The 22729-nt window shown below is 37.0% G+C and overlaps 2 protein-coding genes and 2 pseudogenes across 2 annotated transcripts; 1 reads left to right on the top strand and 3 right to left on the bottom strand.

The window, feature by feature from the left end:
• Positions 1-1103: 1103 nt before the first annotated feature.
• Positions 1104-5139, bottom strand: LOC103463514 (5-hydroxytryptamine receptor 3C-like; annotated as a pseudogene).
• A 1244-nt stretch (positions 5140-6383) lies between these two features.
• LOC103463513 (5-hydroxytryptamine receptor 3C-like) lies at positions 6384-14622 on the bottom strand (annotated as a pseudogene).
• Positions 14623-15426: 804 nt separating this feature from the next.
• On the bottom strand, positions 15427-16778 carry LOC145551434 (receptor-transporting protein 3-like). The gene is made up of 2 exons (XM_081606278.1): positions 16526-16778; positions 15427-15851 (listed from the first exon to the last, which is right to left on the bottom strand). Exons 1-2 carry the CDS (start codon positions 16675-16677, stop codon positions 15521-15523), a joined length of 483 nt encoding a protein of 160 aa, XP_081462404.1. The 5' UTR covers positions 16678-16778; the 3' UTR covers positions 15427-15520.
• A 671-nt stretch (positions 16779-17449) lies between these two features.
• dynlt2b (dynein light chain Tctex-type 2B) lies at positions 17450-21011 on the top strand. Its single transcript, XM_008406827.3, has 5 exons — positions 17450-17606; positions 18274-18407; positions 18887-18956; positions 20416-20479; positions 20570-21011. The coding sequence occupies exons 1-5, from the start codon at positions 17557-17559 to the stop codon at positions 20615-20617; spliced, it is 366 nt and encodes a 121-aa protein (XP_008405049.1). The 5' UTR covers positions 17450-17556; the 3' UTR covers positions 20618-21011.
• Positions 21012-22729: the final 1718 nt, after the last annotated feature.

Below are 22729 nucleotides of genomic sequence, written 5' to 3'. Positions count from 1 at the left end.
TTATTATTAGAAGTTCTTCTAAGATGTATTTTAAAAAGAAACATAAAGATGGTGAGGCTGTTTCTCCTGTCATTAAGCCTCTTTGGAAGTTTTATGATCAGAAGCTAAATATTCCCATCTCTATGCACAATATTTGAGGATTTATTTGTTCCACTGAAAGCACTTGCTGACCAAAAATTCACCGGTTTTATTTTATAAATCTATACAACTAGGTGTGTAAAAGTGCACTAAGATCCTCAGTTTAAAAGTGACGCTTCAATCAAGAGAAACTGAACAAATATTTCCCACGTTGAGCCCATTAGATGTTTGTCAACCTGGAATATTGCAGCACCAACAAGTAGAAAATATGCATTAATAGTCATTCAGTAATATGTATAGCATGAGGCAGATATAATCTGAAAATAAATAAATAAATAAAAAATCAAGCTCCTCTGCCTCCTCCCTGTAGTCCAACTGCAATCTGCATAATTACATCACTCGGTCAGAAATATTCAAACTGAGCCAGAGGCGGGTCTTAGCGCTGCCAATCAAGCTTGTGTTAGAAGAACCACAGGGATCAGGCAGAGAAGCTTCATTTTTCCCACGATTGTCGTATCAAGTATCTTTATAAAATATAACACCATTATGATAAACAAACAAATAAATAAATAGAATTTGATTGACAAAAGAAGCTTTCCAGAACAGATCACTTTTCTTCAACTTTATTTGGTTTTATTAGGACATTTATTTACTTGATGGGATATTTATTAATTATTTGTCAACACTTAACAACAATTAACAGGATTTTTTACTTAGATGTTTAATTTTGAATAAAACATCTCTATACATAGTAGACAGTGGGAATACAATAAAATAAACAGATTTTGGACACTTTTCAAGTACGGTATTTTTTATTTTTGAGGAAAACTTTTCCTCCATTTAAACATGAACATTTTTTTTTATTTTAAACACATAAAACTTATATAATGTGTTTAATTTGAAAAAAAACTAAATTGTAAGAACAGAGTTACATAAATGCAGTTAAAGCCCAACGAACTAATATGAACTGTCATTTCTAAACAATTGCATACATATACATAGCATAAACATTGTTGCTAAAATAAATCAAGGTTGTTTTAAAAGAAATTACAAAATTCTGCAAGCACTTTCTGAATAAATGCAGATCCAACATGCAGCGGTCTACTGGTTGTATGAGTTAATCCAGACAATAATGATGGTGATGAAGCTGACTGATATGAAGACGATGTAGAGGCCAAACAGCAGGCGGTCAATGATGAAACCCACCTGGTTCCATTCCTCAGAGCTCTGCTGCCCTTCCTGCTGCTGCTCCACCTCACAGCGGATGGCCTGCAGGACGCGGCTCAGGCTCTTCAGCTCCGTCAGAGCCTCGTCTTCCTCAGCTGATCCTCCTGTTACTGGAGGACCTTCATCGGATTTCATTTTTGCAACCACCGACATCTTCCTCTTTTCTATTTTCAGGAAACAGAGATGACACTTACCAATTACTGATTGCATTTATTTCATTTCTCATTTGATTTTTATTATTTAATGTTAACTGCATACCAGAATTTTTTGGCTTCTCAGTTTTTCTCGGCATGCAAACGAGACAGCCGAGAAAATTCAGAACGAGAATCCGAATCCATCGAGGGACGGGAGAGAAGTCAGGCGAGTTGCTCAGCAGGTTGGTGACAAGGATGGTCTCCAGCAGACTGGCCACCATCAGAGCCAGGCAGAGAGAGAAGAAGACATCTGTTGGAAAGAGAGCAGAGGATGCAGGAAAGGAAAGTTTGAAGTGTCAGAATTAAAGGGTGGCATTAGATTAGAAGTTAACTTAATAACAAAAAGGAACAACATGTTGATGTAAGAATAAAGATAAACCTTTCCAATAAAAGTAAAAAAATAAAATCCTACAGTCAGCAACCACAACTATCAATGTTCCCTGAAGCTCCAACTGACTTATCAGAGGTATGGTGTTTCCGGTGATTGGCAGCAGGTCGTTCATGATGAGCAGGAAGACGGTGTAGCCCAGGATGAGGGTCATCTTGAAGGAGGACCTGTCTGTGCTCTCAGGAGGCAGCAGGAAGCTGAAGAGGTCCAAACTGATGAGGAAGCAGCTGGGCAGCAGCAGATTCACCACGTACATGGTGGCACGGCGCCGCACTCGGATCTGGACAGAAAAAATGCTCAGGATTTTGCATAACTTAAAGATTTAGATTTGGATGATTGTCATTAAATGTGATACTTTGCACCTTTTTGCATCAACTTACATAAAATGCAAGCATGTCTGTATAAAGACCCGACTCATCATCATTCACTAGTTTCTTTGCGGTGATGTCCACCAGCTCCCATTCACCCATGGTGGTCATCGCATTCTTCGAGAGCTTTGTGATTGTTTTCGCGTCTCGCCCGAGGAAAACTCTGATCTCTAGAGCTGGAGACAGAAAAGGAAAAACAATAGGTTTAAGAACAACCCCACTATGGTGATCTCTTGCACAGATTAAATATATTTATGTCAAAAATTTGTTTCAGTATAAAGCATATAAAAATTGCTGGAGACAAGATTATCAATTGGCAAACTCCTGGTGGAACTGCTCATCTGCTAAGCTCATCAAAGGGACTACTTCTCAGTGCAACGCTGCAGAGAACGGTTGTGAACGGCATAATGGATGAACATTGTTGTGAAGGCTTGCTGAAGGCGTAGTGTTGGAAAGAAAAGAATCTGCTTTAAGAGACAAAGGTCAATTTCAACACATCAAATTGTGAAGCCAAATATCTTTTAAGTTATGCTTTTTGAAAATAACTATAGGTAATACAGTTTACTTGCTGGCGCTATAAAAAGGAGCCATGTGCCTGAAAAATACATGACGCTCCCCCCTTTAAGAATTTACATTCAAACCTTTCACTTTTCCAATCCTTAAACATTGATTTTTTTTTTTGCAATGCTTAGAACTGTGAAAGTGTGGCATGTATTTGTTTTTATCTGCCTTACTTCCTTACAGTAGTGAAGTGACCTCTTCAGGTTGCAATTACTGCTGTTATTACCAAGCATCTCAAGGACCGTTGTGTCTGCATTGTATTTTAGCTTGTTGGTTTCTCTGATGCTCACAGTGGGGATCGTACTCTGTGCTTCATTCATGAGACTCTCTCTGCTTCACTCAGCTCCAGCAGCTGGTGTCGGTCTATTGTGTGGTATTGGAGTTTCAGTGCCGCCTTTTTAAAATATATTTTTCGATTTTAAACCTTTTTGTGAATGATTGTGTTGCAACTGAACTTCCAGATAGATCAATGATTTTATCTGAGCTAAATATACTTGAGACTCAAAAGTAAATACGACTTAAAAGGAGAGACTCACCATAATACACATAGGAGTTGAAAGTCAGGGAGCAGTTCTGTATGTCGAAGGGGAAAGTGTAGATATTCAGGTTGCAGGAGCTCACAACTCTGACAGGAAACGTATCCTTAATTTTACCATCACTATACAGGTAAAGATATGGGACTGATGGTGCTTTGTTCTCCTCCATGCTGACAGAGCAAAAATCAGAACATGACAAGTTTAAGAAAATACATATTGAAAAGTGTCTTAACTTATTTGGTTGAAAATACTGTCAGAAGAAAATAAAAATGTACAGAGATATGATGTCAATGTTGTAGTTGAGAAAAATTAAAAGGACATTTAAACTAATCAAAAGTTCAGCTTGAACACGTGTGGTTTAAAGGTCAAAAATGTATCTTTTTGTCAATAAATCTTTTGTAACATTATAGTTTAAAATGTATAGTGCTGATTGCTGACAACTCACAACTCATTGATTACAATATCTGGCAGCCAAAACTTTTCCTTGGGAAGAGAAATGTTGTTGGTGCCGCACTGGACTGGATCCCAACTGATGAACTCATTCTTCCACCACTGAAACACAAAAATCTCAGTTAGTTTTCAGACTTCATGCATAGAAAGTAATCAGTCGAATAAAAATGAGAAACAGCAACAAAACTAACACAGAAATGGTAAAGAATGTTTTCACAGCTTACATAGTAGGTCCAAATGTAAGTGATGAGGAGTTGGGACTTTTCATCCTGGAGTATAAAGACAACATTTAAAAACTAAACTGTGCACTCTTTCTTTTATCAAAGAAATCCTATTTTATTTGTAAATGGCTTGAAGTTCAACATACCACTCCTAATATCCCATAGAGAGTGAAGGACACGCTGATGTTGGTGTAGGTCAGCTGGTTCTCGACGGGTCGTATGGCGCTCAGGTCGAAGGCAGGAGACAGAGCCGCCAGGAGGCTGGGCTGGTCCGGCTGGGAGCAGTTCACCTCAATGGCGCCGCAGAAAGCTGACGAGCAGGGTTTTCACATAATACTGAGACTTCTTATAAGCACTTCCCAATTTCATAGGATTAATGTTAAATGTTTTAATCCATGTTAAATGTGTGCAATATTTTATGCAACTTAATGGGAAAGCATAGAGTTCAATTATTACCTGCACTTCCATTTTGCTATGTGTCACTTAACTTTACAAACAATCATAGTGTTAATAAAAAGCTCACCTGGCAGAATGATGATGAGAATTGCCACAGTGGCTGATGGAAGAAGCCACTAAAATAAAATAAAAATCCACTGAGCAATCGATTTTTGTTGAGTTATTTGATGGTAAATAAGTAGCTTTTAAGAGTTATGAACAGATTTGTTACAAAACAGACTATATCTGACATGTAAATTGTTTAGTGGTAGCTGATACTTTACCTTTGGTGCATATTCCTTGGATTTCATAATATTGGAAGTGAAAAAGTTCACTTTTAGCAGTTTTCAGTTAAATATTTTCAGGCCTAAGAGAAAAAAATATTGACTTAAAACCTCAATTTGAAACCTGATCAAGTATTATTGAACGGTGAAGTATTTTTGCAACTCACCTTGCTACATTTAGGCTCTGATTGCTCATAAATACACAACATGACTATGACTTGAGTGTGTTGAGGACACGTCCCCCTGCAAATAATGTGGGAGAGCAAAACACAAAACAGGGTTGCTGCTCTCTTTGTAGCTGGTTTCAGATGAAACAAACACAAACCACGGCAGACGGGTTGCACCTCAGTGTGCGACTGTGGTGACCGACCACATCGCTGTCACAGTCACACCTCATGGTTATAGGAAAATACAGGGTGAACACCATGCGAGGAACGGGCGTTTTCTCTTTTTTCTCAAAACTTGCAACCAATAAAGCAGCTCAAATGCATTACTTTTGTAAGAAATAATAGCTAACAGCTTACAATATCAGACAAACATAACCTGAGTAAATGCAAAAATCAGTTTCAAATGATATTTTCAAAACTGTCTCACTTTAAACATGGAGGTCTAAACCAAAAAGGTCAAAGTAGACAAAATATTTCATCAATAGGTGATTACTTTGTGTCAACTTTCAGATTAGTTCAACCCCACTCATACCGCTCTTGTGTTTGTCAGAAATAAATTTAATTGAAAGTATTTTGGATCTGACTTTTCTCCCAGACACAAACAAACAAAAACACTGTCTATATCTCAAACAGCTGGAGATCACTGCCGCGTCTTAGTGTTCATCTTCCATAATGTTGCACCATCAATATACTTTATTCTAGTGAGAGAACTAAAAAACAGAAGTACATAATTCTGAAGGAAAAAAAAAAAAAATCGTTTTCAGGGTCAAAAGCTGGTGTGATCAGTTTTAGACATTTAACTTCACATTAAAGATTTTCTCCATTCCTAATGAATACATTGTAAACAATATATATGAACAACAAGGTTAAAATGTCCAGGTTCTCATTAAACTTTACGCCTTTAAGCAGTCAACATTCAGTAACATAAATCCAGAATTTATGATATGATAAATTCAAAGTATTCAGGAATTTATCATATCATATCATATCATATCATATCATATCATATCATATCATATCATATCATATCATATCATATCATATCATATCATATCATATCATATCACATCATATTTATCTTGGTTTCAAATTACACTGCAAATAGTCATCTTCACCTATGGCAAACATATCATAATGTAAAACAGGTAGTATAAAACAACAGAGAAACATAAACATGATTCAAAATCAATATCAATACAAATAATTTTCAATCTTTCTATGTAATGTATTCTATGAAGGAATAGCATTAAATAGCATTTAAAGGTGGTGATTTAATATATTAAGCAAAATATTGATCCGATAAATCAATTATTACAATAGTACATTATTTAATCAAAACAGTTGAGTAGCTTTTTAATATATTGCATCACATCATTGCTAAAATATCTCAATGTTTAAAATTCTCCCCAAAATTTACAACATTCTGGACAAAATTATGCAAAAACCTTCTGAGTAATAGTAGGTCCTTCTAACATGCATTATTCTACTGACTGCAGGAGATAACCCAGAGGATGATGATGGTGATGAAGCTCACTGATATGAAGACGATGTAGAGGCCAAACAGCAGGCGGTCAATGATGAAACCCACCTGGTTCCATTCCTCAGAGCTCTGCTGCCCTTCCTGCTGCTGCTCCACCTCACAGCGGATGGCCTGCAGGACGCGGCTCAGGCTCTTCAGCTCCGTCAGAGCCTCGTCTTCCTCAGCTGATCCTCCCGTTTCAAGAGGATTTACATCAAATCTGTTTGTTGTTCCTGGATCTGTGTGTAAGAAGCAACGAGACTGAACTTCATGAAATTAGTCAAGATTATTTTCTTCATTTGATTAATTTATTTTCCTTCTTATTTATATTTAATGTACTAGAACAAAGGTTATCCTCTTTTAAGTCACTAACTAGAATAGATCTGGCCCTGAAAATACAAAGTTAAAGTCTAGCTCTAAATAGATTTCATTGGGCTAAACGTAGGTGCATCTAAAAAACAGCTGGCAGAATTTTGACTAACACTATATAGAAAAATAGATCATCACACCAGCTTTAGATCATTGCACTGCTTCTCTGTTTGTCCAAGGATAGAGCTTAAATCTTGTTGATCGTCTGTAAAGCACTAAAAGGTTTTGGACCTAAATCAAACTCACAGTTGCTGGTCAGGTGTGAACCATGTTGTGACCCCTCAGGTCACCAGAAACATCTTGACTTTGTGTCTCTAAACCAGAGGAGGCAACATTTATTTTTTATACTCTAGAAGCTGTTGGCTGTTTAAACCTACTGCAGTATATCCATAAAGGCCAAAAACTGATTCATTATTTCTGAATGGTCTTTGTGTTTTTTTGTTTATGTCCATGTCAATGTTTCTTTCTTTTGTGTCTTCTGGTTTTTGCTTTTATGTGATGTGTTTTTCATGTATTTTGTTGCTCAACTTGGTAGTTCGGATTATCCTGCGTAAAAATGGCGTTGCCTTGCCTCAGCCACTGCAGCTTCTGTACCTGAACCCTTTGGTTTCTCTCTCCTTCTCGGCATGCAAACGAGGCAGCCAAGGAAGTTCAGAACAAGAATCTGAATCCATCGAGGGACGGGAGAGAAGTCAGATGAGTTGATCAATATGTTGGTGATGAAGATGGTCTCCAGCAGACTGGCCACCATCAGGACCAGGCAAAGAGAGAAGAACACATCTAGAAAAAGAAAACTGTGATGTCAACATTTTAGCTAAGATTTATAACAGGACCTCTTTATATGTAACAGAAAGAGTGTTGAAAATATCCTGTAAATTTTATAACTTTTCCTGATTCAATATGGCTGAATCAAAAGTAATTTAACCAGAATTTCCTGAACATACTTGTTTTACTTGTGCTTAAATAGATAAAGTTATTTAAATTACATTTGATTTGTTGAAATAGAGATGCATATAAAAGTTCAAGGACTCTAGAGGACATCTCCAATGCACTGTGCAGTAATTATCTGAACTCCGACTCACTTATCAGAGGTATGGTGTTTCCGGTGATGGGCAGCAGGTCGTTCATGATGAGCAGGAACACCGTGTAGCCGAAGATGATGGTCATCTTGAAAGAAGACCTGTCTGTGCTCTCAGGAGGCAGCAGGAAGCTGAAGAGGTCCAACGTAATGAGGAAGCAGCTGGGCAGCAGCAGGGTCACTACGTACATGATGGAGCGGCGCCGCACTCGGATCTGAGGAGAGATCATAATCAGGATTCAACCAGAGTGGATACTTTTGCACAACTTGAAGATTTAAATACAATTAACAGTTCTTTTTTTTTTTAAACATGCTAAAAACTTACATAAAATGTAAGCATGTCTGGGTATAGACCCAGCTTGTCATTTTTCTCTATTTTCTGTGCAGTGATGTCCACCAGTGCCCATTCACCCATGGTGGTCATCACGTCCTTAGAGAATGAGGTCATTAATTCTGCGTCTCGTCCAAGAATAATGTTAAGCTCAATCGCTGGGAACAAACAACACAAACAACCGAGATAAGTGAAAACCCACAAAAAGAAGCAATATCATTTAAACAATATGAAACGATTTGGACAGAATGGAAAAGCACATTATTATTGGAAATAATTACTAGAGGAAATTTTGATTCAATTTGTTATCACAATCACAAAGTTCTGTGTAACCGCATGGGAGTTTATTTGACAGATCAACAGTGAATACTGTAGTGCGTTTTTCTGAAGTGAAAATATACTTTGAAGATTTTTGTATGAACACAATTCTGACGAATGTGGTGGCAAATTTATCTGGCCAGTGAACTTTCTTCCACAGACTTCTGTGTTTTATACATTGCTCCAAAGATGACTTCTCATGACTTTCTTTCAACAATAATTTTCTTCTTGACACATGACAACCTTGACAAACTTGCATTTACTTCAATCTCTTAATTTATTTAGATGATGGATATAACAATTGTCCAACATCTATGGCCCTCAAAGCTGTATTTATTCATACGTCACACAGCAAATAGGTGACTTGAGACACATGAAACACCCAACTGACTTCAGGTGTGACTGTCACAATACTGTGTGGACTCTGGAATATGTCTGTGTATTTAAAATGTTACAGTTACTTGCCTTTCCTTACAGTTGCACACAATTTCTAATCAATGTGCTGCTGGTTCAGCAATCAACTCTCCTGCATAATCTCCCACTCACACAGCTCTTGCGCAGATCCCCGTTATTATCTTTCATACCACATGCCTGTTTCCCTTGTGCTGTATTATTTTGGAGTCATCCTTCTTATTTACTTTTTGAAAGTTTTTGGTTTGTCTTATTTTTTAAGTAGACTATTGTCGTTCACCTGTTTACCCCTTCACTTTACTTGGATCCTTTACCATTTTATGACAGTGAAGTGTGGCTTCTTTAAAAAGTGGAGGAGTCTAGCAAAGATTAATCCTTCCATCCATCTTCTGCTTATCCAGGGTCAGGTTGTGGGTGAAGCAGCCCCAGCAGGGAGGCCCAGACTTCCCCAGGCATTCCCAGGCCAGATGAGAAAAATACTCTCACTTATTTGCTTCCAGCTGGCTCAAAATGCTCCCATCCAGTTTTTAACAGAGGAGCAAGATCCTGTTGCTCCCCTGCAGTGCAGTTCCAGCATCACTTCATTGGCTTTCCTTTTATTTTATGGTTAAATTTAAGACTTCATAATTTGTTTGTCTCCTAACAACTTGGCTCACTCTGATCGCTTAGCTGAACTTTAGCATTCATATGTTTCAACTCCTGCTGTCAGGGCAGCACATAAATCTAAAGGTGGAAGAGCTTTTGCTATCGTTGCTCAGGTCAGATAATATGGAGAGGTTTCCCTTTACAAATCAGGCATCTATCTGTGTTAGGATTCGGGTCAGTGTGAGTGGTCTTTTCTATAGAGGATCTCTGACAGGCTGACGCACCGGCAGCCGATTCCAGATGATTGACTGGCAGATCTTTAAGAAGCGGAGGAACAGTCACTCATCGCTCGCTGGTCCCAATTGTTGGTCAGAGTCAACCCTGAAGCCATACTTTGGATGTTTTTGAGAGGACTCTAGTAATTTTGTGTCTGCTTTCAGGAAACGGCGAGCTGTCAGGAACAAGCCGAGAACCGCGCCTGGACATTAAGATCCCTCCTGCCAAGACCAAACATCTCCTGGATCCTAGCCCTCCCCTCCAAGCAACGACCACTCGAAAGACAGTAAGCCCGATAAGTCAAACCCGTCAAGATCCCTCGACTCCGGTCCCTACTAACCTCTCCAACAGAACCCCCTACTATCCTGTGGAACATAATCTGAACGAACAATCTACAAAATAAAAAAACCTTTTCACTGAACAGTGCTCTCCGGTCTTGTGAGAACTTGCATGTGGGTCATGAAACTTAAATCCAACATGACAATCTGGTCTTTGAGACATCAGAGCTGAAGGAATGAAAATCTTTAACAACTGCTAAAATGTAACTTTTTCGCTTCTAATATTATAAAATCAAAGGAATAGACACCAGAAGTAAAATATTATGTTCCCGTTTGACTTTTTTGTTGGTAGTGTAATTAAAGAAAAATAATTTTCAGATTTTTATTAGCTAGTTAAATAAAAACCTTTCATGCCACTTCATAATTATGCTAATTTTGGTGGTCTATAATTGTTGGTTGTCTGTGCAGTGACAGCCTGTTGTGAACTTATTGCTAACGTCCATCATGAAACACTTTGAAATTTTGTAAATGACAAAAACTGCATCACAATAAAAAAAAATGTATGTACCATTTTATTTTTTATAGAAGATGCAACAGTTTGTTGCAGTGACTCACAATAGTAGATGTAGGAGTTGAAAGTTAGGGAGCAGTTCTGTATGTCGAAAGGAAAGGCATAGATGTCGAGATTACAGGAGCTCACAACTCTGAGTGGAAGAGCGTTGTGTACCCTCCCATCGCTGAACAGGTATATGTATGGAACAGACGGTGCTTTGTTTTCCTCCATGCTAAAAGAGCAAAGCATACAAATATAAATTATAATTATAATCTTTATAAAAAGCAATAATTCTGACTGATTTAAGCTTTTTTGTGTGTAAATATTGCTCAAAAGAGCTATTTCATTAAAAAGATAAATAGTTCAGTATATTATTGCGTTTTCCCAATAGTACAGAGTGAGTAAACACATGCAGTCATACAAATAAATTCAGAAAATCATCACATTTTCAAAGAGGTGTCTTACAAGTGTATGGCTTATTAAGACTCAACTCACAACTCATTGATGACAATATCTGGAAGCCAGATCTTCTCTTTGGGAACTGAAATGTTGCTCATGCCACACTGAACTGAGTCCCACCTGATAAACTCATTCGTCCACCACTGCAAGAAGAAAAGAGTGATGATGGCAGTACGCAGAGTGGCTCAAGCAATCTCTGACACAAATAAAATGAGTAAAGAAATTAAATCTACTACTATAAAAATCAAGCTGGTTGGTTATGATTTTGATATTGTTCTGCTTACAAAGTGCATCCAGAGGTAGGTGATGAGGACCTGGGACTTTTCATCCTGAAAGACAAAACATTAAATTGTTGAAATAGGACTTTTTCTTATTGTGCATCTTTGAAAATAGACACCAAAATGAAACCACACTAAAACTAAACTATACATTGATGAGTACATATGTCATATTTCATGATGCAATCATTATAAAATTACTTTGGTTTTAACTTTCAGCCTGACATTTTTTTTAAAGTAAAATGAATCCTTTATATTTTATATTAGAAATAATCTGTAATAATAATGTGACACTGAACATACCACTCCTAATATCCCGTAAAGAGTGAAGTACATGGTGATGGTTGTGTGTGTGGTTTGGTTCATTACGGGCCGGATAGCCCTCAGGTCAAAGACAGGGCTCAGTGCAGCCAGCAGGCTCGGTTGGTCTGGTTTGGAGCAGTTAACCTTAAATGAGCTGCACAAAGCTGATGAGGACAATTCATAGGCAAGTGAGGCCACATCTGTGTTGTAGTCATTACAACTGTACAAAAACAGAACATTCAAACATGCATATCTTCAATTTTCCAAAATGTGAATACATCTGAAATTGCCACTACTAATTTTGGATTGTCTCAGATACTAAACTGCTTTCACAAAAACAAAAGAAAAACAAACTTTGACACTTGTCATTAAAAGACTCACCTGGCATAATAAGAACGAGAAAAACCAGAGTGGCTGATGGGAAAACCCACTAAAGAAAGAGACAAGAATTGAATAGAGATTTGAAGCAGCATTCAGCTTCTATGCACCACAAACCTGAAACAACCTTCCAGAAAATTACAAAAAACTGAGTTCCTTTATATCTAGGAACTCAGCTGTTAGTTGCTATTGAAACCTAATCATGAAACATCAATCACTAATCTGATGTCCAAAATGTAATGTTGTTCACTATGTGTTCTATGACTTTGTAATTTTGTGTTTTTATGATTTAAAGCACTTTGTAATGCCTCATTGCTGAAAGGTGCTATACAAATAAAATTTGATTCATTGATTAATATTTACTATCTGAGAGTAAATCAATGTTAAAGTTATTTTCTGACAGATTGTGATATCCAGATTGTGCAGGAGGAGAAGATACTTTACCTTAAGTGCAGTTTCCTTTGACGCCATGACGCTGAGAGCAAAAGTTGAATTTTAGAAGCTGTCAGGAGAATGAAGCTTCTTCTCCTCTTCCCTATCTTGGAATAGGAAAACAAATTGAAACTTCATGTAAAACCAGGGTAGGGGATGGTCATCTATACAAATAATGTTGGAGAGATCAAACTCAAGGACGAGCAGCTCATTTCCTCAAAGTTTTTTCATACGACGCAAACAAAAACCACAGTTAGCATGATGCCCCTTGGTTTTCAACTCGCATGACATTAAGACTGACCACAGCGCTGTCAGACACCAGCGCTGCTGGTTATAGGCAAATAAACAGCAGACAGAATGTGCCAAGTGTCTGGTTTCTGGCCAAACATGCAACCTTTCTGCACCATTTCATTAACTTAACAAACATCTTGCATATCATGTCACATGTTAATCATCTATCCATACTTAGATGTGATTGATTAATTTTGTTCTTTAATAAATATTCCAGGGCTGCACAGTGGCACAGTTGGTAGAGCTGTTGCCTTGCAGCAGGAAGGTTCTGGGTTCAATTCCCGGTCTTTCTGCATGGAGTTTGCATGTTCTCCCTGTGCATGCATGGGTTTTCTCCGGGTACTCCGGTTTCCTCCCATAGTCCAAAACCATGACTGTCAGGTTAATTGGCCTCTCCAAATTGTCCCTAGGTGTGAATGTGTGTGTGCATGGTTGTTTGTCCTGTGTGTCTTTGTGTTTCTCGCCCGGTACGCTAGCTGGAGAAAGGCACCAGCACCCCTCCTGACCTCACTGAGGGACAAGGGTGTAAGAAAATGGATGGTTGGATGGAATAAATATTCTAAATATGATGCCTTAAAGTGGTGCTTTCCATTGTAAGGGTCAGAACCTCTGTGGGTTACGAGATCTCAAGTGATGGGATGTAAAAGCAAAGAGGCAAAGCTTGCAGCTGCTGTTCAGTTTTCTGAGGACCGTCAACTTGAAAGACCAATATTTTTCCAATTCGTCAGCCGTTGTCTAATGCACTTTTTTTCTGATATATCAGTTTTTCTAATGCAAAAAGCTTCAACAAAGAGATATTGCAGAGAAAAACAAGCTAAAATAGCAAGAGGTATCAAGATACCTCAGGTTTACAATTGCAACTTGCAAACTATGTGAAAAAAGAAGAAGATGCTGCTTTGGCACTATTAATGTCTATACCACCGGAAAACAAGTAGACTCAATTTCTTATTTTTGCTTCAAATTCTAATGGCCAGTATCAACACATATGAAAATAAATGTGAATGCAAACTGAAACATTTCAGCTCAGCATGAGGTGAATCAGATAAAAGTAAATTCTGCAAAAATATTTTGCATTTACAAGGTACTAAATGAGATGGCTCTACTTCCTTTATTTCAGGTGCCACCATAAAAGCATGAAATAATTACAGACCAATAGATGAAATAATTACAGACCAATAGATTTAACAAACAAATTAGGTGAGGGTCTTGCTGGGTTGACTGGATTATCCATGTGTAGGAGACTGTAATCACTGAAATGTCCTTTTTGAATTAATTCTCATGACAATACTTTCTTTGAGGACTTGTGCAGGAATAAAAACTTAGTGTTTATTAATTTAAACTGAAGAAACTCACAAAGACAAAAAGACAACTGAAGAATCTTATGGACAGGCACCGCATGTAAGCACTGCAAATTGCGATAAACATGGATAGGGAGTTTAGTTTCCAATCCAATCCAACTTTATTTATAAAGCACTTTAAAACAACCACAGCGGATACAAAGTGCTGTACATTAAAACACAGCATAACAATATTAAAATAAATTTAAAAAAAACAAACAAAAAAAAAAAAACTCCAACAGTTTAAAAACAAACAAACATACAATTTAATACTAGATCCTGCTGGAGTTAAAAGCCAAGTAAAATAGATGGGTTTTAAGATGAGCTTTAAAAGTTTAGGTTTAGGATGTTTAGGATGAGGATTAGAGATGTCTTTCCCCCGGGACCATAAACTAGTGGCGGGCGGACGCCTGGTGGAGCCGTGAGAACGAGGGTGGAGAAGGCGCAGAGTGGTTACGATGAGGCGTGGTCCGATGCTGATGGCCTCCACCTGCGGTGCATGATGCAGAGATTGCATAATGCAGGTGAGGCTGGAAAGAACAATAGATCTTCTAATGCCAACAGATAATACATCTTCTAACAGTATTTGGGGCCCTGATAGCTTTGCCTCAAAAAGCTTTCTTTTAAAATGTTTATGTATTTTTTTAAAAAAAGGGTAAAATATATTTTTTTCTTAAACACACAATTTACATATGGAAATGCACTTAAGGTAAAGCATCTTCTCCTCCTGCACAATCTGGATAATTTACATATGTAAATTGTGTATTTACATATACACAATGTATATGTAAATACACAACTGCAGGCCCCTTGTTAAGTAAGATAACAAGGGGCCTGCAGTAAAAGCTAATAATTACCTAAAATCCTGAGCACATTTTGTTGACAAAAGTAAAAGTGACCATTTCATTTTTGAAATCAACGTCTTTTTATTTTCATGTTTCGTCACTTTACAGTAATCCAGAAAAATGTACCTATTTGTGTACACAATGCATTACATATTTTCTGAAATTGTAAAGTTTTTTACAGCAATATATAGAAATCAAATGTTTAAAAATCAGTTTTAATGTTCATCTTGGCAAAATTTTTTATTCTTATGTCTGTGCTTATTTATTCTTCAGTTTACCACAGTGACAAGTCACTGACACATGCCTTTACACAAAATGTTTTAATATGTTATATATAGTAATATTTAAATATATTAATATATTAAGAAAGACATTTCATATGAATTTGTTTTTAAATCAATGCTAAAACAGACACTTTCAATTTAAAACTGAGAGAGAGGAGAGACAGAGAGAGAGAGAGAGAGAGAGAGAGAGAGAGAGAGAGAGAGAGAGAGAGAGAGAGAGAGAGAGAGAGAGAGAGAGAGAGAGAGAGAGAGAGAGAGAGAGAGAGAGAGAGAGAATGTGTTTAGGTCATTGTTTTGTACAAATCCCCAGCTTGCATCCCTCACAATGATTAGGCTCATGGGGACTCTTCACATCAAGGCTTCTATGCATCTTGTTCTGTTCTCCAAGATCTTCTTGGTAGCACTTAATTCTTATTTTCACCATCAGGTTCTCCAGCAGGACTTGAATGTTGTCGGACTCCACGCTTGGTTTCACCATCTGTGCATTGGGACATTTCTTGCAGTTTTGGCGCAAAGGCCTCACCTTGACGGTGCCCTGCCCATTCATGAGGCGCATGTGGAAAACCACCATGACCCGGTTTGAAGGCCAACTTCTCCTGCATGAGTTACAGCTGAATCTTTAAGAAGAAAAAAGATTTCAATAAGAAATCTATACTTCTGGAGCCAGATGAGCATGCATGCTGTTCATCTATCTATCTATCTATCTATCTATCTATCTATCTATCTATCTATCTATCTATCTATCTATCTATCTATCTATCTATCTATCTATCTATCTATCTATCTATCTATCTATCTATCTATCTATCTATCTATCTATCTATCTATCTATCTATCTATCTATCTATCTATCTATCTATCTATAAAACTAACAGAACCATTTGTTCTGATTTCGAAAACAGAAAGCTCTGTCACTTTTTACAGTTGCTGTGCTGTTACAAGGCATGTGATTGTGTTTTTTTTTACAGTAACTATTTTTATCTTCCTCAGTAACCACTATCTGATTTCACTGGACTGACAAGTTCAGTGAAAATGCTAGAATGATTTTTAGACAGTGAGATTTTATAGCAGAGTAAATTACCTATGCTAACCAATAAGATGTTTTACTTTCTAAAGACAGTTACTCATCATACAAAAATGAGGTAAGAATTGTCTAAGCACTCGAGTATGGATCTAGTGCAAAATACTTTCAACATGCATGTAATGTATGAACACTTAGATAGATACATACTACACATTTTTGGAAATACAAAATTTAACAGAAGAAATGAATCAACAGTTCAGTTCTGACCTTGCACTTGTTTTCCTGAAGTACGTCTTCCAGCCCATGTTTGGATTATTAGGATCAATACTTTCATCAAACTCCAAATGCCAAGTGTGTTCTTTTCGGTTAAGTGTGTCAATTTCAGTCTGAAAGATGCGGATCCATTCCTGTTGTTCCATCTTTATCTTTTAAAAGTAGATGTTGGTTGAAGAAAAGTCAGAGCTGGAACAGCTGATCTGCACAGCTGACAGCTTGTGAATGTGACTCATTACTGCCCAGAGGGTGGGCTGCGGCACTTAGGAAAACGAAACTTAAAAGTAGGCAAACACTGCGTTAAGTTTCAGTTTTTATTCATTCAGAGTAAGAACATTTATGAAATGTAGATGCAGAAACGAAACTGAAAGGTGATAAAACTGAAACACTTCCACCTGCTGGTAAAAGTGATAACTACATGTATTAGAATTCTAACATATCTCTGGAAACATACATACCACAAAATACTCACAGCTGTAATTTCAGAAAAAAGTGTTTAAAAATTTCACTCAGGTTGAATGAATAAGCATGCCGCACTCTCCAGATTTTTATTTCTGAATGTTTTGGAAAACCTTGTAACCTTTAACTTCCAATTCACAGTCGTGCTACTTTGTGTTGGCATATCTTATACAACCTCAAAAGAGGAGTAAAAGTATGTGTTTGTAAAGTTAAAAAGGTAAATAAATAAATAAATAAAAGAGCATCATTACTTTTGAAAGTAACAACTGATGCTTTTTTATTTACAGTTATGCGATTTTAACCAAAACCGGAGTAGTGTTTACTGATCCCATACAAAAGCCGAGGCCAAAAATTTGAGTACGGATTCAATAAAAAAGCATCCTAAAGCCTGCCAGCTGTATTTTCTTTTCATTTGCTTTTTCTATGATGCTAGTACGTGCTCTTATTTTGAAACCGGAAATGGGCGTCAATTATCACTATAGCAACGGATACAATCCTGTAAGTTAGCGTGTGAACAAATTGACTTGTTTTTTTTTTATATCTGTGACTCCAGTTCTCAGTCAAACATGGTGGAAGAGTCAGACACATACCACATCCGACCTAACCATCGGCTGAAGTGAGTTTGCTGAAGTAGTTTCATGTTTTTTTTTCTTCTTTTTGAAATATCAAGCATTGCTAGCGAGATTTTGGCTAACGACAGCTTTTCGAATTCGAACCATTGAAAACCATTGTTGTACAAAGCTTACCTTGTTGTGCTAATTTAAGATAACACTTATTGCGTCGCAAATTACCTACGGTAAAGAGATAGTGCTAACATTTTCGTAAATAAATAAAGCTGCATTTAGTTTCATTCTTTTCCTCTGTATGTGTATCTGTACTGGAATATATATATACAGTTATTTGACTAAATTGATTACACACTCTTAAACAAGCAGTTTATCAGAGCATAAGTAATAGTTAAACAATTGGGTCACTTTGAAGAAAGTTTAAAATCAATACTGCTAGCTACCTTTTGATCTGAAAACATTTGAGAAGCTTTTTGTTTTTGCTTGCAATTAGTTCTGTGTATGAAAAATAGTTTAGTGTTCACTGTGTACCATGAATGAGAGTTCCACTAAGTTGATGAATTCACAATCTTGTCAAACTCAATATACACAATAATATTCTGTTAATGTTACTTGGGGCCAATAGATTCTCTATACGTGAAAATACATGCTCTTTTTTGATCTCTGCTGAGATTAAAGTTTATTTTCTTGTGTTTCTATGAATTGTTAAATTTTTAGGTTTAAACCAGCTGTGGTAAAGGGATACATCCGTGATATTGTGAGGGAGCGTCTTTCTGACGTGCAGTACGATCCAGAGACTGTTGCAGAGCTGACCTGTTCACTGGCCGAGAGCATAAAGGACAAAGTGAAGAGTTAGTTCTGCATTATCCTCCTTTGGGCTTTACCCTGTGCACACTGTGAAAAATGCAATGTTCAGACCGATTTCCTAATCAGTAGTGTTTGTCATATCACTCAAACCACAACATGAGTTGATATTTTCTTAAACTTTTTTGAACTTCAGCAACATGTGACATTTCCGCAGTGTCAACACACGACAAGCAAAATAAAATGTAAACCAAATATTCTGCTCATGCTTTCAATTTATTTAACTGAGAGAAGAGAACAGTAGATGCAGAAAAATTTAATCAGTATGAATATACTAGCTTATTTTTTGTAGCCTAGAACTCACATCAGCAGCAAAACATCTATCATGAAAAAGAAAAATAATCATTTAACATTGTAATATTGTGTTTATGCATCTTATAAATGTATACAAGCTCTGACATACTTTAATTTAAATGCTTGTACTTTGTAAACCACTAAAATAAACCTTGTTTTGTTTTGTGCACAGCTGCAGAATTTGACAGATACAAGATTGTTGTGCAGGTGCTCATTGGAGAACAACGAGGTCAAGGAGTTAAGTAAGTTATATCCATTACTCAAACAAAAACAGACTGAGTTGTTTGTTAAAAACCATGCAGTCAAATTTAAAAGCCCTTAATTCTTAAAAGGAAAACATTAGGAAGGAATGGAATAAAGCACAACGCTAAACAAACAATGTGTTACTGTGCCTGTCATCAACTTTGACTCTATCATAACAGAGCAATGGAGCGAGAATGGTTAAAGTTTGTGGTAAAAGACATTTATTGTATCTTTTCTATATCTTTGCCGCTTCATTTAAGAGGAAATTATTTTCAGAAATACATGCACAATATTTGTCACCATTGAAAATATTGCCTTATATAGCAAAGTGATGGGGAGACCATCACTTGCCTTCTAGAAAGAGCACTAATGGAAGAAAATGATAGAATATATATATCTAGCATAGACTCTTTAACCGGAGCAAAAGAAAACAGACCACTAGCTAAGCAGTATCTGACAGATTGTCAAACATTTTCTCATTCTGCACATTTTTCTGATTTTAAGCATTTAACTTAAACTTGGTGCCACCAAAATGACACAAACACTGTAATACCACTGAAAAGTTTTCAAATTAAAATATATTCTAATTGTATTTTTAAATTAATTGTGATCCAGGAAAATGTTAAAAAATGCTTGTCATATTATTTCCGCTCCTTTCTCTGGGTGGTTTTTCACTTTTTATCATATTACAAGTAGGGAATCTAATCGATTTACGTACACATCACATAACTCTGAGGTGACAAAAAAATGGTTATGTGATTTTCTCTTTTTTTATGCAAAGAAGCACCTGAAAAATATCCCAAGATTTGACAAGCCAACAAATGCATGGCTAATCATCTAATGTGCTTGCCAGGCAAGAAGATCATTAATGCAGGAAGAGCAGCAGAGATCCACAGCTCAGGCTGAAGAATCTGTGAACAGGAGAACTAATAGTTGTGGACTTCACAAATCTGTGACAGGGAGACAAGAAGAAATATATTTTAAAAGAAAGTAATCAGAAAGTCCAATTCACAGTTCGGTATTAGTCATGTAGGTGACAGACTGAATATGTGGAGGAAGGTTCCCTGCAAAATAAAATGCTTTGACCTACACATTTCAGAATGTTATTTGTTTAAAAAGGTTTCAAATCACAAATCACTTTTCTTCCACTTCTCAATGATACCTTTTACAAAAGATCTCAATTAAACTGATGAAATGTTGCGGCTGTCATGTAAAGGTTCCAGGGTATCTTTGTAAGCAAACGGTCCATAAGAAGGGAAGGGAAATCTTTAAGTGTCAGTTAGCATCTTACTTTAGCATCTCGTCAGAATTTGTAACAAGGAGCTCAAGCTTTTCACAGATCATCTGTCTCATATTATACTGTCAGGACAGAATGACAGTTTTAATAATTATGTAAAAACATAAAAGTTACCTACTGCAGCTTTGAATGTACATTCCTGACACATTTTGTTTTTTCAGGATGTCTGCCAGGTGTTTGTGGGACGCAGACACGGACAACTATGCAGAAGATGTTTTCATGAATGTAAGCACTCTGTCAGATTTAATCAATACAATATAGGTTTCTTTGAGAATGCTTCTGTTTTTTTTAAAGTCATGTGTTTTCATCCCATAGGACAGCTTGTTCTGTGTGGTGACAGTTTTTGGAAGCTATTATTACTGAAGACTTGAAGCATGGATGACAGCAGATCCTTTTTATATATAGATACAAAATGAACATTTGTGAGACGCCGCACTGCCAGCTCTTCAGCCTCTGCTGAGTGGAAATATGTCATTTCTGTCTCCTTCAGATGTATGATTCTCACACATCCTGTATAGGACCTTTGCTGATGTAGTGATAATATAATGAATGCTCTCAATGTAATTTGCTGACTTGACAAGATGGTTATTGATGACAGAAGCTGTTTGAACAGCTAATTCTGGATTGCACCTAATGATGTTCCAGTCTGGACTCCCATGTGTTGAAAAGATGGTGTTAGCTCAGCTGGGCAAAGGAACTTTCCCAAATTCATTTTATTTTAAAGGATAATTCAATAAAATTAAATTATCTTAACCAACTCATGTTATTATCATTTGGAGCTGCTGTATCAGAAAATGTCAGAATCACTAGCGGAACAAGTCAGCATCTGGCCAGGGGGGCGGGGCCAATGACCGGGCTCCTCACGTGTATCACCTGCGCTGCTGGAAACTTTTGAGCAGGGAGGGGCGTGCGGTTTGGGTCGCGTTTGTCGTTTAATTTTTACCCAGGAAGCACATTGGCTAAACCGTGAGTAAAACAGTCACTGGGACTGACTACTATATATTCCATTGAGGGACAGTAACTTTAACATTACATACACCTTTCTGAACAGGCGAGGGCGCACTTTCTCCGTCTATAATCAGACATTAAAGCGATTTGAAACCATTCCTCCCTCCCTGGCACCTCCAGACCCGGGCCCCCATGGGCACCCATCCGGGCCCGGGCCAAGCCCCCCATAGCTCCGCGCCTGGTCAGAATCATGACAGAAATGATCATCAACTTTTAAGATTGTATAACAAGTCAACACAACATATTGCCACTTTACTTTATTCTGCATTCTACAAATTCTAGTACTTCATACACAGTTATACTTTAGCTTAGTATTTTGTGAATATTCAAATGTCTTTATGGTCTGTCTATGTCAAAGCTATTTTAAACGTTTAGAGCTGCACAGACAGCTTCTAGAACGGGTTAAAGAAACTGCTCATATTTGGAAAATAATACTGTCATCAAATTTAAGCTGATAAAATAGACAAGTGAAGACGTTAATGATGAAAAATGAAACTATATCCTTACATGCTGCTGACAAAACAGACAAGGCAAAACACATGGGACTTTTTTTTTATGACAGAAAAGAGGTTTTTGTTCCTACAAATATTCCGCTCTTGCTTTCAATTTATTTAACTGAGAAAAGAGAACAGTAGATGCAGAAAAATTCTGCATCATAAATAATATCTACAACGTCTGAGTTGTCTCACATTTCCTTTTAAATGAATCCAATGAAATTCAACATCTACATTTTTTTTAACAATTTCATTTCTTCAACTTCCACATTAAATTGACACTTTACACATAGTTGCTGTCAAATTGAGTGACTGGTGCAAGTTCAAATGAAGGTTTGCTTTATGTGGAAATTACAAAATACTCTCCTATTGTAATCATTTGTTAAAATGAAAATAGGCATTTTGTATTACGTTAGTTTTATTCTCATTCCCAGTGAAGCTTTAAATCAATTGTCTTCTTAGTTAATGTTTTAATAATCCAACTCACTGACTAATTTGTCTTCCTGTCTTGTCTTTATATCTACACAATCTGTTATCTCTTGGCTTTGAGCGATTGGTCTGGAAACCATGTTTGTCACTGATAGTTTATCTGCTGATGTAACCACAGAGTCAGGCGACAGCACAATAGCGTAATCGTTTTTCGGTCATGGCCATACCTTTGGCTAAGACTGCTCCATAATGAAGGATGTCTGCTGCATTAAAAACATCACTATACGTCAGAGTGGTTTGTGGGTAGGTAGGATTCCCCAAGTTTGCAGAACTGTTCTATTACTTCTATTTTTCAGCAGACTGCACAATGTAAACAGCTCTGGTCTTGGAGAATTCCCAGTAATCTGCTACTGGCCATTTAATATGTTTACATTAAATACATAATCACCCATTTAAATGTGAGCAAACCACATCTGCACACAGAGATGTTTTCTAGGTCAGACTAAGGTAAGAGCAGATCAAATCAGCAGTTTCAGAATTAGAA

Source organism: Poecilia reticulata, chromosome 4 (assembly GCF_904066995.2).
Source record: "Poecilia reticulata chromosome 4, P_reticulata-male-v2, whole genome shotgun sequence".
Classification (NCBI taxonomy): domain Eukaryota; kingdom Metazoa; phylum Chordata; class Actinopteri; order Cyprinodontiformes; family Poeciliidae; genus Poecilia; species Poecilia reticulata.
The sequence above is the reverse complement of the archived record's forward strand: the minus strand, read 5'-3'. Positions and strand labels throughout refer to the sequence as shown.

Excerpts from the sequence above, each read along its gene's own strand:
- dynlt2b (XM_008406827.3), top strand. The coding sequence starts at position 17,557 with ATGGTGGAAGAGTCAGACACATACCACATCCGACCTAACCATCGGCTG. Across the intron at positions 18,957-20,415 it reads CAACGAGGTCAAGGAGTTAA|GATGTCTGCCAGGTGTTTGT; the intron begins GTAAGTTATATC and ends TTGTTTTTTCAG. Across the intron at positions 20,480-20,569 it reads CAGAAGATGTTTTCATGAAT|GACAGCTTGTTCTGTGTGGT; the intron begins GTAAGCACTCTG and ends TTCATCCCATAG.
- LOC145551434 (XM_081606278.1), bottom strand. The coding sequence starts at position 16,677 with ATGGAACAACAGGAATGGATCCGCATCTTTCAGACTGAAATTGACACA. Across the intron at positions 15,852-16,525 it reads TTCAGGAAAACAAGTGCAAG|ATTCAGCTGTAACTCATGCA; the intron begins GTCAGAACTGAA and ends TTCTTCTTAAAG.